Consider the following 18,847-nt stretch of genomic DNA (forward strand, 5'->3'; position numbering starts at 1 on the left):
GACTGGCTTTTGAAATTCTACGCAAACAGGATCCACTCTCATCTCCTCTTGGGAATTTTATATAGGGAGAAGGTACATTTTTGCCATTAAAGTTTACCCCGAGGTACAAATAAGCTCATCATGTAAAATTTAAGAGTCATTTAACTTTAAAATTATGTTTGGCCCCTCTATTAAAAGGTGAGAAAAGGCCTTTTGTTCTAAAGGTTCTTAAATCACATCAATCTTTACCAACTGTACGATCTTTCTACACAGGCAAAAAAAGAAAGAGAAGTGGGTACTAAGACAGATATGTTATTAAAAATAACAACTAGCTTCTAATCTATGCTCGGTGCTAACTTTTGCATATAATTAACCAACAAAAGATAAATTAAGAGAAGTAAACATATTATCTGAATAAGGTCTCTGTATGATCTCTTTCAGAAAATAAAAACTCATAACCTTCTCTTGTTGTGCAAGGGATTCGATCCTGTAGGAACTCTTCGCTTCCGCGGTTTGAATTCTTTCATGGGTCAGCTCGCAAAGGGAACAGAAAAGCCGTTAGTAATAGATTGCCTCTTTTTAGAGAAAATTATATAAAATACTGAGATTTTAAAATAATAACATTTATATAATGAGTTTTCTTTTTCTCTTTAAATATACACAAATTCATATTTTTAAAAATATTATAATTTCTTTTCATTTTTTCCATGATTGTATATAAGAAAGTTCTATTATCTTTTTCTTTAACTCTTCTTCGTCATGGTCTTATTTCTCTTTTTTTACTCATCACCAATCTTTTTATTTATCTAATTTGTTCTTTTTGTGTGTGCGGGTGTGAAAAATACAAGAAGAATAAAGGTGAAGATAAATACAAAAATCCTATTTTTTTTAACCAATACATACGATAGTGTGTGGTCATTTGATGAAGTTTATATCTTTGAGCGTGTATGTGCCAAGAGGGATGAGTGTCTATTCAAATCATTCCAACTATGGTACTAGAAAACATGGTGTTTTTGAAAGCATTTAAAGGAGATAAAAAAACCCTATTTTTTTTAACCAATACATACGATAGTGTGTGTTCATTTGATGAAGTTTATATCTTTGAGCGTGTATGTGCCAAGAGGGATGAGTGTCTATTCAAATCATTCCAACTATGGTACTAGAAAACATGGTGTTTTTGAAAGCATTTAAAGGAGATAAAAAAAACCCTATTTTTTTTAACCAATACATACGATAGTGTGTGTTCATTTGATGAAGTTTATATCTTTGAGCGTGTATGTGCCAAGAGGGATGAGTGTCTATTCAAATCATTCCAACTATGGTACTAGAAAACATGGTGTTTTTGAAAGCATTTAAAGGAGATAAATTTTTTTATGTTTATTCTATAATTTTTTGAGATTAGATAATAATAAATAAGGCAACTATATTTTGTAATAAGAATCAAGATACAATGAGTGCTTAATTCTCTTGTTAATACGAGTTTTTTTGCTTGAAGAAAATTTATGAGTTGTTGATTTGTTAATGGTAGAAAAAAATATATATTGGATCATTTTGGTTTGTTTTGATCGTGTTTTTAGAATGTTGGATTTTAGTAATTTGATAAGAGCTGTAGTGATTTACCTGTCTAGTATTGGAAAATGTAGAGTACTAGATGATTGCAACTAATATTTGAACATGCACCTAACGTGTTTGATGAATTTTCTAAATAATATTTCTTTTTTGCTTTTGGTGGTGGTTTTAATAGGTGGTGTTGATGGTTTTGATATTAGATTTGAAACAATATACATATATACTATATATACACATGAAAGATATTAAAATATATATATAGATACTATTTTTCATAGAATTTTAAGAAGAGAAAAATGTTATTTATGATTTTGGCATTTTGATATATTAAAAATTCTAATGTATAGTGGTGCATATATATAAATATTATGGCTTCATTTTCATTTTTATGTTCAAAAGTATATAATAAAAAAGGAAAATGAGGATAATGAATTTATAGCACTATTAAAGGAAGAATAAGTGGGTTATTATACAACTAGTAAAGAAAAAAGATAACATTGAGTATTAATTCAAGACTTGTTGGCTAGTTATTCAATTTAATTCGATTTTTTTCTTATAAGGCGCTATCCATGCAGGGATAAGAATGAAATGACAATTTAAGCTAGCTAATAAATTTAATTAGATGAAATTATATTTTGCACTGATGATATTTGATAATATACTTGTTTTAAGAAATTATCGAAATTTTTGGATAATAGCAAAGTTTACAAGTGCATAAATATTAAAAGTAGAAACAAAAACTAAAAAAATAAAATTTCAAATACCATTTATATGTATACTAAATATATATGAAACATATATCACAATATGAGGAATATATACCAACTAGCAATTTCATCATGTTATTCCATGATAATTTTATTTATTTTATATTTAATTTTTTTTTTATATTATGTATAATTTAATTTAGGAGTAATTATTATTTACTCCTTGTGTTTTTTCATATTATGCTAGCTACCCCTAGACATTTAAAAATATATATTTTTTATCCTTTTATTTTGTGATTTTATACTAAAAACTTATTTCGTTAGAATTTCTATTAGAGAATCGTTAATTAAGTTTGGTTTTATCTATTTGCCCTATATTTTTGTATAATATATAAATTTCTCCCTATATTTTATTTATTGTACTAAAATCCCCTTGCTTTTTGAAAGTCAATGTAATTAAGGATCTAAATTGATAAAAAAAATATAATTTGATCCTCAAACTTTTTATCAAAGTTACAATTCTATTTTAATAAAATTAATGATGATAATAATACTATCTATTTTATTTTAATAAATTACATGAATTTTTAATATTTAATCAATATAAGTACTTTTAAAATATTTAAATTTTACTAAAATTTAATTATGCTAAAAATTAAAGTAATTAAAGAGCACTAATTCATTTGTATAGACACTAAAATTAATTTTTGTACAAAAATTAGACAAGGAGATTTTAGTATAATAAATAAACTATAAGGGGCAAATAGTATAAAATTAAACCTAGTTAAAGGTTGTTTACGAAAATTCTGATGGAAGGAGTTTTTAGTATAAAATTCCAAATAAAATGATGAAAAAATATATTTTTTAAATGTCAAGGGGTAACTAATATAATATGGATAAACACAAGGAGCAAATAGTAGTTACGCCTTCAATTTATAATAATATTAATATAAAATATAAGTTTTACTTTCGATATTTCTATTTTTAAAAATCATACAATATAGTCGTATGAAATTTTTATATGTATTATACGCTATGATAAATAAACATGAGAAGTATATATATTTATCAACTTTAAGTTTATATCTATTTTATTGCACTAATAAGTTCTCATATGTCCATATAATGATTATTTTTAAAAAATCGGATTGTTAAGATTCTTGCTATTTACTTTTTTTATTATTATTACTTTCTAACATCACATACATATAGGTTGGAACTTTTTTCTAATGATTATATTCAATTAATAAATTCTCAAACATGTCACAAATTTCTTTTAACTTTTCTTATGATTCAAATCTAAAATTTTAATTCTTTTACTATTTTATATTATTTAAGATGTTAGAAGATAATAATATTTATTATTAATAAGTAGTAGCTATGATAATTATTATACTTATTATAATTATTTTTAAGAATATAATAATTTTATATTTAAATAAGTCATAAATTTTTACTATATTCATTTTTAGCATTTAAAATTATATTTAATTTTTTATAATTAATATTTTTATAAATAGTCATGTGTCATTTTCTCATTCAAAAACAACATGACATGACTTTATAATATTCTGCCACGTGGAGTCTCATGGGAAAACTTGGCCTTCTTTATATATTTATTATAGATTATAGATTGCTATAATTTTTACTTGTGCTTTTCTAAGGATTATTAGGATAGAGAAATATTAAATAAATTATATAAGGAACATATATTAAAATAAATTGACAAATAAATTATTTATTAAAACTAAAATAATATAATGTTTAGGAAGTCTTCATATACTAAGAGAAATGAATGAAACTAATATTTTACACATTTGACAAATTCATAATCTCATCCATATGTAATAGATAATTCCATAGCAAAAATTTTACATTTTTATAATGGACATTAGTATTCATCATTCATAGGCACAATATTTATTGTTTACTGTAACGAAGTTTACTTTCAATTCTGTTAATTTTTAGATGTTCATTGTGTTAGTGAAGGATATTTATAATTTATGATCTGCATGTTCATCATTAATTTATTTTTGTTAATTTCGTAGTTATAATTTTTATATATATTTTTCATATCATTATGAAATATTGTTTATATTTCATATGAAAATGATGTTGATTTTTTATAAAAGTTGGAGCACATTTTTGTAATGAACATGCACAATATCATTGCTTATTGTAATAAAGTTTATTTTTTATTCTATCAATTTTTGGATATTTATTGTATTAGTGAAAGACATTCATCGTTTATAATTTATATGTTCATCATTAATTTATTTTTGTTAATTCTATAGTCATAGCTTTTATATCTGTTCCTCATATTACTATGTAATATTGTTTATATTTTAGATGAAAATGATTTTGACATTTTTATTATGAATATTAATTTTTTTTTATGATTAACATAAGCATTTATTATTCATAACATTATATTCATTAATTTATTAGTAGACATTTATCATTAATAAATATTATATTCGTTAATTGGTTCAAATGGACATATACAATGTAAACATAACATAAACCGTTTAGTAAAAATAATATTAAACTTGAATAATATTATAAATATCTATATTATAGAACAATGATATATTTTTAACAAAATAAAATTAATAAACAATGAATATTTAAGTGCAGGTTTAATAAAAATGAATTAATAAAAATTCAGTACATATTTGAGGAATATAAATTATCTAAAATGTCACTACAACAAACTTAAGATGTAGAGACAAGCATTACCGTCTCTAAAGAGTATAAATTTCGTCACTATAGATTTTTGAGACAACATTGTATTGTCGCTAATGTTGCCACTTTACCTTCATAATGTTGTTATCTAAATGTTGCGAAAGAATTATTACTTTTAGGGACAATATTTATGATGCGTATTTGTAGCTAATATACATATTTTTGTCTTCTTATATCAATATTCCATTGACACTAAAAGATTTATTCGTCTCTATAACTTATTAAAAAAATTGAGAAAAAATTTAATTTGTCTTCTTAAATTGCATATTTTAAAGACAATAATATTTTATTTCTTTAATTAATTATGTAATAGAGACATTAATTAATTTCTTGTCCTTTTTAATTGATTATATAATGTTTTGTCTCTCTAAAGTTAGTCAAATTTGTCTCTACTAATAATTTGAAATTGGAAATATATTTTATTAATTATATATTTATTTTCACTATTTCTTTCTCTATATAATATTTGAAATTAATTCACAAAATTAGAAAAAATAACAAATAAGAAATAATAATCACTCATCAAATAAAAAAAACTCAGTACAAACTTAAATAATCTAAAATTTCGAAGAAAATAAACTATTTGCATTACTGGAAATATAAATCTAAATCATTAGTCTTTTGTAAGTATTCCATATTTTTGCTTTTGGCATTCAAAAGAAAGTAAGGAACTTAGTTTTAACAAATAAGTAATAACACAGGAGATGATAGCCACCGAATTGTTAATCAAAACTCAGAGTAGACTTTGAGCCACTGGAGACGAAGATGAGATGACTGCCGCAAAACTACGTAGTTTTGAATTACACTAATATAGATTTGAATTGTTCTAATTATTTTATTACTAGTATATAATATACTATTTTAACAAAAAAGTAAATTAAATAGCTGGGTAGTAATAGTGTTTCTTATTTACTTTTTAATTTATTTTAAGTCTAGAATTTGAATGGAAGTGACAATAAAATTTAAATTGTCCAATAAAAAGTGGCACAAAAGAAGATCAATAAAAATCTTAGAAACAAAATTATTATTTTATAAAATATGGATCATATATCATAAAATCGTGGAATATATAATATAACATATAGTTTTAAAAGTGAATATATATTATTTTTAAGAACGTAAAATAAATTTTTACAATTTAATTCAATTCTCAATTCTCGACTCGCAAAATGAAAAATTTGAATTTTGATTTAGCAACTGTGATTCATATATTTGGAAATTAATTGTAAATAAAAGAGAAGCTAATTACCAATATTTTAACACATTAATTTGAACTAACTAAATTTAGATATTCAGTGGTATAAAGATCAAATTGAAATTGATGAAAATTGAAATTAGTCCATTTAAATGTAATTATTAGTTTCTAGTTTTTATACATAAAAATAAGAGATTTGTTTTATTTAATAGACTATACTTTGCACTTTAATACAATATTTGTAATATTTATTTATCTGAATGCTGGATTCAAAAAAAAATTAAATTTAGGTGTTTAGAAAAGTATCATGGTAGACATGAAATATATAATAAAATAGAAGAAGATAATGTAAAAAATCATTTAAAAAATAACACTGATAATTAAAGATATTAATTTCAATCTAATTGTGTTTTCTAACTATAAAGACAAATGTCAAAATTGATTTCAAAATTTTACTTGATAGTCATCAATGAGAAATCGTCACTCTAATTTCTCCCTAAGTGATGTATAAAGACTATTTTTATCTAAGTTATAAAGACATACGTTGGGTAAAATATCCCGCTGGTACTAAACTTTTGCCCTTTATTTCCATTTGGTATAAAATTTTTAATTTTTTTTTGTATTTCTCTTATTATTTCTGTTACTTCCACGAGTACTAATGAGGATTTCGGCAGTTATTTGATGATGTGGCTGTCGAATTAATAAAAAACCACCCTCACTTGACACATGTTTTGCTGACTCCTTTATTTAATTCTAGTTAGCAAATTATTTGTGTCTCACCCCTAAATAAATAACCCTAAATCAGAAAAATTTCCAATTTCGAACCCTAGTTTTTATAATTTAGCTCGATTCACTCTCTGGTTCCCCTTTCTCTCATAATCGGTTCTTAAGCTTCCTTGTACTTTACCTTATCGAAAAAATGGAGCAAGAAATAGCTAAAAGTGTGCTTAATCCGGAGGAATATACTTTTGGAGTTGAGGATTCTAACTGTGCATGTGGAAGGCCTGCAAAATTATCCATCTATCGAACTGAGAGTAACTCCAGTCGCAAGTTTTAGGGATGCTCATTTGTTTACATTGTTATGGTTTTGGTTGTAATGAAGGATTGTTCTTGTACAAGGATCAAGCTGTGAATTTTCTAAGTGGCACGATGTATGGGTTAATAAGTGGACACTAATAATGTTGCGAGAGTTAAGGCGTTTCAATGCTAATTTGGAGAGGTTTGAATCTGACATTATAAGTGAGCTGCTGAATGAGCACAAGAATAGAGTTAGTTTGCTAAATTCAAAGCTGAAGAAAATAAGAAAAGAAAAAGGGAGCATGAAACGCAGTCGAGACCTGTATAAACTTGGTTTTTATGATGTGGTTGGGATTTTGATTTACAAGATGTACTTTTGTTAGCTTGATTTAAAGATATCTTTAGATAGGTGATGGGGTGTATTTTAGAAACAGAGGTAGTTAGGTGGTGGTGGGGTGTATATTTTGAAAACAATAGTTTTTATGACTACTGTTACTTCTATATTTTGATGATGAATGAATGAAATGTGATTTTCTTCATAGATTTCTGTAGTTTTGTTTTAATGTTATGATAAATAAGCATAAATTGTTATATAAATCAAGCTAGGAAACAGATAAAATAAGTATAGCAATAACATGCTGTCATATAAATAATATAGGTCGTTAATTGCTTTTAATAATCAAATATTTGAACAAAAAGGGGATGTGTGTGGAATTCCTGTGCAATATTATGCTCCTATTATAACAAAAAAAGAGCACAAAAACTCTACATCTAAGGCTGTTAAAAGCTATTACAAAAAAATCTGTCAAATGACCACATATTAGGTCCACACAGATAATAACAACACAACAAAAAAAGCAATATTAATTAGGGTGTCAAAAACACAGAACAATTGTTTTTTGTCTTCTTCATCTAAGTCTTCTTTCCAATCCTAATTCATTTGTCCTTTGCAGTTCCTAGAGGCACCCAAGCTTTATTTTTTGTTCAAACACTTTCATCAATTTTATGTTTTCCTTTATCTTGAAGCTTTGCTATTGTGTCAACTCCTTTCTTACTTATTGCAGCACTTCCTTCAATCCGTCTCTTTGCTCAACAACCTTAGGGATTTGAAAGTCTTTTTTCCCTTAGCTTCAGTTGCTGGCTTTTTTGCACTTCCTCCTTTCTGTGTCTGTGAAAGTCTTTCAATGCCTAGATCTTGTGGTAGCTCACTCAACATATTAATAATTCTCTTAGTCTTCTTGGTGGTAGTTTTTGAAGGTGATATGATCAACTGTAAATGTGATTTCCACTATGAAGCATAATCCTGGAAATCAACTAAATGAGTTGGTATGCCAAGCTCAACTGCAGTTGTTTTTGCTTATGTTGTTGATGGTGTTACATTGACTAACTATATAATAAAATTTCAATTTAACATACCACTATTTTACATTACTCAACTAAATATTAGAGGTGACAGATTACTTACCTGTAATAATGACATTAATGATGACAGATTATCAAATGTTGAAGATCTCCCTAAAGGAATCATGCTTATAGAAGCTCATTGGTCATCTTCATGATCAGGTTCGTGTGTTTCAAATACATTTGAAGCTCCATGATCATCTTTATGTGTTTCAAATACTTTGAAGCTCCATGATCATCTTCATGTGTATCAAAGTAAGTGGCAGCACCAATTTGCACCTGTAAGTACAACTCACAAGCTTGGTAAACCAAAACAAAAATACACATGTCTTATTACAAGCAGAAGTATATAGAGTATATTAGTAGCTTACATTCTGTGCACTACTTTCACCATTGGATCCCTTTTTCTTTTGTCGCTTTTATGTTTTCCTCTTCACCTCGTATAACATATTCATATTAGTCTATATGACATTTATTGCAAGCAGAAGTATATGATAGGAATACTTAGAAACAATTTTTCCCTCCTCTGTTGTTGCCTTGTAGAAGTACCAGCACCATGAAACCTCTTGTTGTGGCCTTTCGCACCACAAATTGTGCATGTCATCACAGAGCCCTTCTTTGTGATCTTGCAATTTTTTATTAGAGCTTCCATCTCTTCTTCCTTTAACCTTCTCCTTCTAGCAGGCCTGCCTTTTCTAGGTTTAATTGGTTGGGGAGTAGGACTTCTGAGGCAGTTGCCTTGGGCCAAAATTATTGACTAGTAGTTGGTTAAGCAAATGGCTATAGAATTTTGGGTATTGTTTCAACCTTGTAGTATTCATGTACATAAAATTCAGGATTTTCATTGTTAGTACCGAAGTGCACATAAAACATGACGATAAGGTATACCAGTTAGATCCTACCTCTTACATGTACATGTCATTTCCTGTTTGTCAACTACAAACTGTCTCTTTGGCCTAACCACTTAAAACCTATCACCCCCAGACCTCTCTGTTCTAAACATCCAGCAAAATTCTTTTGACTATTCTAGTTCTTTTAAGATCTTAGGGCAATGAGCAGAGGCCACTTTTTTCACAGCATCTCTTTTCTTATGTATCCTCTTTATTAATTTTGTTCTTATAATCTCATTCATAGCTATCACACTCTTAGTTCTAGCATCTAAGATAAAAGTGTTAAAACACTCACATAACTTGTTTAACAACATGTCACACTTAGCATCAGTCCTAAAATGAGATCTAGACCAGTGATGGAGGGGGATGCTATTCATGTAGTTATGTCCATGTTTTGATTCTAATGCAAACTTGTCCATTATTTTTTCAAATATCTGGACATAACTTGCCCTAGCAGCACCCACACAAGTTCTTTCAGCCCTAGACTATTAAATTTCATTTTAAAATTATTATGCACATGTTTAACACAAAATCTATGTTCACAATTAGGGAATAGTTCTTCAATGGCAGGAGTAAGACCCTATTCCAAAATCACAACACAAAATTAATACCACATATATATGAATTGCTTAAAAACAAGGAAAATGTGAAGAATATTTACCTTCTATTTGTCACTTATGAACACCCGATGATAATTGTTTGATATCTCCAAATCTTCAGCCAGCAACTCCAAAAACCATTTCCAGTATTGCTTGTTTTCTTTCTGGATAGATGCAGTCATTTACATCTATAGCAACAGCTATGAGAAGCTATCCTCCAAATACTCTTTTAAGCCAACACCCATCCAGAGATATCAAAGGCCTACAAGACTTAAATCCTTTCCTTAATGCAACAAAGCACACATACATACTGGTAAAAACTCCTTCATTCAAATCAAAAACTATAATGCTTCCTGGATTACTTCTCAACAGTTCTAGCTTGTAATCATGAAGTCTAGAAAGCTATTATGTCTCATCACCATTGATAAATTTCAAGGCAGCATTTCTTGCTCTCCATGTTTTAAGTCTTGACACATCAACACCACAGTCTTCTTTCACAGCTTGTATAATCCCTTAAATTGCCCAAGTGGGATTAGCTCTGAACCTTTCAACATAATGGTCAGCTATCCATTTGGCATTAACATGCCTATTGTATGCCTCTCTTGAACATTGTGAGTCAAACGAGCTGACTTGATCTACACTGTTTATTTGTCTGTGTTCATTAGGTAAGCCCAAATGAAGAACTAATATCTTTTCTTGCACTTAGCCTTGCATTTCTGCCTTGTATTTGGTCTAAATATTACCTGGTTTCTAGTTTTGATTGATAAGCTATTAACTGCATCTTTGAATTGTTTGAAGGAACTGAATAGCATTCCAATCTTGAACCTGGGATTCGCCATGTCAGTCTCCTAATTAAACACAAGCCACTTGTGCTTTCTTGAATCTGCATCACTGTCTTCAGTTGAAGAACATGACAATAGCTCATCTGATGGAGCATATACTGTCACATCTGAATCTTCACACAACTCCTCAGCAGGTTGTCTAGCACTACTAGATCTAGATGGTATATCCCTCTCAAGCTCCTTATCAACAAACTTCTCAAACATGGTATCATCATCAACATCTTCATCCCTGAGGTCATAATCAGAGTCCACAAACTCACTGTCCTCTGAATCTGCATCACTATTCGCACTACTCTCACAACTGTCATCATCAATATTTTGTTCATTTTGTAGCTCCTCTCCTTCTATCTCAGATATATTTTTCACAGCCTCTTCACTAGTATATGGTTCCCCGACTTCTTCTATTCCATTAAGCTTATTCCTACTAAAAATATGCATCATTTTACAATCCTCCACAGACATTGCCATTTCTAAAGCATCACTGTCAGTTCCAAGGCTTCTGAATCCATCATTCATACTCTTCTTAGGATGCTTCCACATAATAATTTTATTTTCAGGTTTCATTTCTAGCTCTTTAGCCATTGAATCAATTTCTAACCTAGAGATCTTATCTAAACTGCAAAAATCAACAGCTCCCACATTCTATAGCTTAGGCTGACTTCTACCATCAACTCTATAATCATGCCAATACAAACTAAAGTACTTAGAATTCGGCACTGTAAAATACAATTACCCTAAATTAATTAAATATATATTAATTACTTTAACATAAGTAGTATTAATAAACATCATCAACATTCAATCGATAAAATGGATTTTTTCACAATAGCAAGTAATGAGAAAACCCTAACCCAACATGCATATTTAGTATTTTCATGGTCAAATAACTTCCAAAGTAATGTAGCATGCAATACGCATACAAAGATGCAAATTTAACACGAAAAAAACTTCAATTCTTTGAATTATCGCAAAAGAACTTGAGGTGCATTTACTTACAGTATTCTGGTGGGTCTTCGTGTTTCTCTCTTGCTCGCCAGTCAAGTGACATTGCTACCCAATCTTGAAATGTGCAGCTACAATTGTGTAAAGAAACTAGGAAGAGGAAGCTCAGAGAGTTTTGACAATGAAAGTGGAAGTAAAGCGTTTTTCGTCTAAGCTAAAGGAAAGCCGTTACTCTTTCAGCTAAGGGTAAAAGGTTCAATCGAGACAAATTATTTAGCTAAAGGAGGTAAGTTTTAAATGTTTTAGGTAAAGGTAAGTATTAAATATTTTAGGGTTATTTATTTGCTGACTAGGATTAAATAAAGGAGTCAACAAAAAATGTATCAAGTGGGGAGTGGTTTTTATAAATCCAGTAGCCACCATCATCAATTAACTATTGGAATCCTTATTAGTACTGACGGAAGTAACAAAAATAATAAGAGAAGTACCAAAAAGAAACAAATTAAAGGTTTTGTACCAAATGGAAACAAGAGGCAAAAGTTTAGTACCAGCGAGGCATTTTACTCGACATTAGTATAAAGCATCACTATAAATTTGATTTTAAGTTATTAAAATGACAACAATATGAAGACTGCTTCCTTAATTTGTCTGTTGTACGATATATAGAGACATGAAAATAGTTTTGTCTCCATACATTTAAATTATAAAAACATAAATACATCTTAATTTATTAAAGAGACAACAAATCAAAATTTGTCTCCTAAATTTGTCACTATAGGTCAAATTTTTTGTAGTATGTGTTATCCTTAAACTAAACTACAATAAATTGTATTTTAAGAATCAGAATACACTATAATTTGAAGTGAAAGGCCATAATGCAGTAACTTTATTAATTTTTTGTTAGCAGAAAAAATGGAGAGAGGGAGCAATCAGGGGTAGCAATCTTCCTTCTATTGTGAAATATTCGAACAGCCATAACTTAGCTTGAGATGCAACTCAAACCTGTCACCGCAACACCAACCTTGACATCAAGCGGAAGAAACCCAACTAACACGTGATATGAATAGTCTTATTAGAGGCAAAAATTCTCAACATACTGTTACCTTAAAGACCCAAATCCCGGCTTTTACGGCGTGATGGAAAGCACTCCTTGCTACCATCCTTGGTGATAATAACTCTATTAATTTGAATTGAATCTTGTGTAAGAAACAATACTTCAAATTCATACAATTTTAATCCAACTTCATCCATAATATTAATGCATGAAAACAGATCCATACCATATAATTTCAAGAGAAACATTATTTCAAATTCAAGAAAAAAACAGAGTTGACAGAACACACTGAAAATAACCAAAAGTAGATTGCCAATATCCTCATTAATTATTGAAAATGTAAGGGCAGCACAGGACATTTGCCATATAGGGGCCACCTCATAACGAATCACATACTGCCACGTTGAAGGTCCTGATTCCGTCCCCAGCAGTGGATCCCATACTGTAACTCAGCAGTAGCAATCAAAAAATCGGCAGCTTGTTGGGGAGTCAATAACTCCACCACCATTCTTAATGTCTTCAGACGTAGATCATCGGCCTTATGAACAATGCTCGACAGCCGTCTGATCTTTTCATCGAGATTTATGCACGAGGAGGACCCCACTAAGTCGCTTGCACCTTCCTGCCATTCTGATAGTTCGTCTGTTATCGCATTCTCTTCTCTCACTGTCTCGCACTGCAACTCACTCACCCTTCTATTTCAACCACCAACCAAATTACAAATAACAGTAATAATAATAATAATAATAATAATAATAATAATAATAATAATGATAATTTGGGTTACATTTGAATTCTAAAATGAATTACGTCTATACATCAGATGCATTTTAAAAACTTCAAAAAATATTTTTTATTATTTTTAAATTTATGTTTAAAAACTTTAAGAAACATTCAGAAAAGATTTCCATTTAATTGGGTTTTTATTTTTAGAATTTTATTTCTTTTAAAATTATTTTGCTATAGATGAGTTTTTCTTTCTTTAATTATATAAATATTTTTTAATTTTTAGTCATTTTATTTTTAATAATAATCTCTCTTTATATATATTCTTTATTTTTATATATTATATTTTTCTTAATTTACAGTAAATAGCTATTTTTTAAAATGTAGTAAGTTACAAGCTTGGATAATTTCTCCCTCTCTCTCTCTCTCTCTCTCTCTCTCTCTCTATATATATATATATATATATATATATATTTAAAATACTTATTTATTATCTTTATATTTTAAATTTTAAAAAATAATTAATAAAATATTAGTACGAGTCCGAGCTTTTCAATATTCAGGCTCGGCTTGCAAAGATTTAATTGACTCAAACTCGATATTCTTTTATGTTTTAGAACTCGAGCTTGGCTCGTAATTTTAATGCATACGAGTTTTGCTTGTGTTATTAGCTTGAAATTTATATAAACGAGCTAAGCTCGGACTTGGCTCGATTTCAAGCTCATTAAGCAAGTTCAATTTTACTAAATATTTAGCTGTAAACTTTAAAATTATAAATAAATTATATACAAAAATAAAATATGCATATAAATTCATAAACTAAAATAATTAAATCAAAGTTCTTGAGAAACTAAATAATTAATTCAAGTTCTTGAGAAACTAAAATAATTAAATCAAGGTTCTGAAAAACTAAAATAATTAAATCAAGTTCTTGATAAAAATAAAGAGTTCAACAAATTCTATAAAATTTTATCTCAAGCTCATTCTAATTTTATTTATAATTCGTTATGGGTTAGGGATACAAACAAGTCGAGACGAGCTTTACAAGCTTCATATTTTGCAATATTACTCGTGTTAATTTATAATAGTTTTTATTCTAGTAATTTTCCTTTATCAATTAGCTTATAATACATTTTATGTTAACTTATAATAGTTCTTACTTTATCTACAAGCTTCAATTAAGCACATTACAAAAATATTTATTCATACTTTGTTAATTTATACATGTATAAGCTATAATTTTTAAATATTTTTAAGCATTTATATAATTTATGTTTATTTATTCATCGTTTAAACTACATAGTTTTATAATAAAAACAACTTATGTTTTTAAGCATTTACATAATCTACATTTATTTATTCAACACTAAATTATATAATTTTATAGTAAAATAACGTAGTCTATGTTGATTTAAGTTAACTATATTATACACAAAATTATATTGTTTTCATATAGTTTTATTTTATTATTCTATTTAAATTTATGATAAAAAATAATTAAACTCATAAGACATTAATAATAATTAAATGTACATAATCAAATATCAACTTAATTAACAATGTTATTAAATTAAAACTTCCTTAAATAACACTAAAATTATTCAATTAGAGAATTTATAATTAAAATTTAATTTGTTGTATATATATATATACTTTAATATAATAAAAGTTGAATTCTTAAGATCTATTTATTTATTTTTTAATTAGAATATTTTTTTAATTATTTATTTATTTATTAAGTTAATTTATGAGCTTTTAAACGAATTAACGCACGAGCTAGCTCGTGAGCTCCTTAAACGAGCTAGCTCGCGAGCTCCTTAAACGAGCCAATCGCAAACTCTTTAAACGAGTCAGCTCGCAAACTTAAATGAACCAGACACTACTAAGCTCAAGCTCGGCTCATTTAATAAACGAGTTCACAAATAAAGTTCGAACTTGATTCATTTATCCTAACGAACGAATTCAAACAAGTTTTTATCGAACCCAGCTTTGAGTAGCTTGCAAGCGACTCGGCTCGTTTGCTGCCTAATTATTAGTGTAACTTATAAGTTATATATAAATCTTTAGAGAAATTATATGCCTCCACTTGTCACATTTTCTATTTTCAAAAAAATACATAAACATATTTTATGGTTAAGCGCTTTTACACATATTAAACTGTAATTTTTTTCGTGATAAAGAAATATCATGTAATTTAGTTTTTTTATATTTTTACTACCTTATAAATTAATATCTTTTTAAATTTTTATAATTTAATATAATATTTATTTTCAATAATAAAATTATTTTATAGGTGATTTACTATAAAATCAACATCATGATATTTCAAAAATATTATAATTTTATTTTTAAAATTATTATTTTTATTTCTAATAAAATTAAATTATATATATATTAATTTTATTTAACATGAATTTAGTTAGTTAGTTAGTTATATACTAAATCATTTAATAAGTGATTTGTAATAAAAAATAAGTATTATACTAATATTAAATAATTTGTAAAGTAGGAAGAATATAAAAACTAAATCATAGAATACTTTTTTATTACGAAAAAACTATAGCCCAAGTACTAAATTACAAGGCATTTTTTTATATTTTACCTTCTATTTTTGTCAATAATAATAATAATAATTATTATTATTATTATTTCATGTATACTTATATAAAATATAAAGAAATCTGATGCATAGTCCTTAGTAAATATTTAACTTATTGTGGCAATTAGATAACAGATTTCTATAACACCCGATAACAGATAATTTTCAGCACTCGAGTAGTTTCATTAATTTAGAATTCTTAGGTAATCACTCTCTTGTTTTTCCTTTGAAAAGCAAAAAGATAATTAAGATGCAAATCCAATGTCAACATGAAAAAATTAAATCAAGAAATTATTGGTAAAAAAACTTGCCTGAATTGAGAGGGTGAGATATCACCAAGATCTCCAGTACTGATCCCCCTTAGAATATCAACTATACGAGGCTCAAACAGTATACTGGACTCTGTATACACAAGATGAAACAAGGTGGTGGGTCGCCACCCAGCAATCCAATGGAGCGAGCGTTCAAGAGAGGAGGCCCAGTGGGCAGTGAAGACAGCCAGAACGTCACGCTCTACAGCCTCTGACTTCACTCTATAGTACTCTGCATAATGATCCATGAGCTTGTCGACTAGATTACTCAGATGGCTAGCATCATATTCACTGGTAGGTGGCTTAGGGGCCTTGCTTAGTTGATGAAACAGGCGGTGGAGCTGGTCAAACCAGGTCTCGTAGAAGCGGCAGAAGCTGGTCATTTTGGGCGGTGGGGAAGTCTGGAATGATGACTTCTTGTGACTTTGTTTTGGTTTTGTTTGTTTTCTGCTTTGAATGGATGCATAAGAAAGACGAGTGGGAGGGTCGTACAGTCTACACTTGGAGCAAGATGATTCTTCTGATTGGCCTCTAATTCGTTTTAAAATGGCTCAAGCTTTTATCTTCTTTTTGAATCATCCCTTTGTTGTTTTATTGTCCGGAAAATAATGTAACTGCCAGCTAATGACTGCACCGCTTAGTTCGAGATCATAAACGAAAACATAAAAAGTAAAAATAATTATTTGGATCGGTGTACATAAAGTTAAATGGAATAAACATATAAAAGTAATAGAAATTTAGATTATAAATTGTTATTTTATTTATTTGACCAGTTTTTAATTTTTTTTTTTAACATTTTATAAGTGATCGGTGACCACATAGAGCAAATATTTAGATACCACATCTTATAATTCCTAATAAAAATAATGATCATAAACTCGTATGGTTTCTAAAATATCGACCACAGGATGTGGTTTTTAAAGTGGTCGGTTATTATTTCATAGAACACCACCATCTTGAGAGCATTTAGTGATCGCGTTTGAGTGGCAGCTAATTTAGAGACTATTTACATGCGATCACTAAGGGTAGTTTAATGATGACTCAGAACTGGTCGCTAAAATTGTGATATCTAATTTTAGCTATTAATTATTTATAGTCACCAAATGGTCTCTATTTAGTTAACATATTAGAGGCTGCTTAGCATATGATAGCGAATTTTATATTGTAATCTTTTTATATGAATTTTATAGGATGTTTTTAATATATTTAATCTTATTAAAATCATATATCGTTTAAGTTATATATATTACAATTATGTTAATAAAAAATAAAATTATAAATTATAAAATAATATAGCATAATAAAAGAAGAATATAATTTAAATTAAGAACTTTATAATCTATAAAAATTATTAACTAGTGCGAACACTCTAAAAATAATAAATGAACAAATCCCAAATCATAAAGCGGATGTACAGCTATTGAATGCTAAAAAATATTTTTAAAAAAAGTGATAATAAACTCATGACTCGCTAGAAGATGGATCTTGTTGTGAGTTATCGGTATGGGCGCGGGGACAATACTACTAAGTGCTTTGGGTCATCTCCTACACCAACCGGCACACAATGGTCTCCAGCAAATGAATTCACTCATCTCTCTTTTGTAATTGTTGTGCCAATTGCAAGATAGTGTCTGCAATAACTCAAAAGCGATGCTCGTCAATCCTACCATTAACAGCTATGGAGGTTGAGGCATCAAAGTGATATGAAGATGTTTATTCTTGCATGTCCTAAATACATATCTGCTATAGATGCAGTCTGAATTGTCTTTAAGAATATTCGCTCCTCTTTCTCCTTGGATAATGACATTGAATTACCGTCTTTATTGTGAGATGCCTCTGTTAGGCATTTAAACTTAATTTTATAGAAAGAAAAAAATCATTTCCTAAGAGCCTGTTTGGATTGGAGGTAAGGAGGGAGAAAAGAAAGTAAAGAAGGGAGGATTCGACTCTTATTTGAAAAAATAATATACAAGTTAAATAGAAAGGTGAGGAGGGGTATACCTTACCCTTCCGTATAGCTCAACGTCTCTTCTTTCTTACGTACCAAATTGAAGTGTAAAAATGGAGAAAGGAAAGATGACAGCTAAATGAACTTTTTCTTTAATTTTGTCCTTATTTAAAATAAGTAAAAATCCATTATTATCCTTAATTATTACAATCTCTTACTGATAGGAGAAATTCATTTAATTGTAAAGTAATTTTTCACTAACTAAACCTTAATAACCTTTTTATGAACCCAAATCCAAACCAAACAGCTTTATATAAGGACTT

The 18,847-nt window shown here is 28.2% G+C and overlaps 1 protein-coding gene across 1 annotated transcript; it reads right to left on the minus strand.

The window, feature by feature from the left end:
* Positions 1-13,141: 13,141 nt before the first annotated feature.
* On the minus strand, positions 13,142-17,129 carry LOC8288272 (protein DOG1-like 4). Its single transcript, XM_002524490.4, has 2 exons — positions 16,577-17,129; positions 13,142-13,635 (listed from the first exon to the last, which is right to left on the minus strand). Exons 1-2 carry the CDS (start codon positions 16,957-16,959, stop codon positions 13,329-13,331), a joined length of 690 nt encoding a protein of 229 aa, XP_002524536.3. The 5' UTR covers positions 16,960-17,129; the 3' UTR covers positions 13,142-13,328.
* Between the last annotated feature and the right edge of the window lie 1,718 nt (positions 17,130-18,847).

This window comes from Ricinus communis, chromosome 9 (assembly GCF_019578655.1).
Source record: "Ricinus communis isolate WT05 ecotype wild-type chromosome 9, ASM1957865v1, whole genome shotgun sequence".
Classification (NCBI taxonomy): Eukaryota; Viridiplantae; Streptophyta; class Magnoliopsida; order Malpighiales; family Euphorbiaceae; genus Ricinus; species Ricinus communis.

Coding starts and splice junctions, on each gene's coding strand:
- LOC8288272 (XM_002524490.4), bottom strand. CDS start 16,959: ATGACCAGCTTCTGCCGCTTCTACGAGACCTGGTTTGACCAGCTCCAC. Junction 13,636..16,576: donor ATCTCACCCTCTCAATTCAG/GCAAGTTTTTTT, acceptor TGGTTGAAATAG/AAGGGTGAGTGAGTTGCAGT.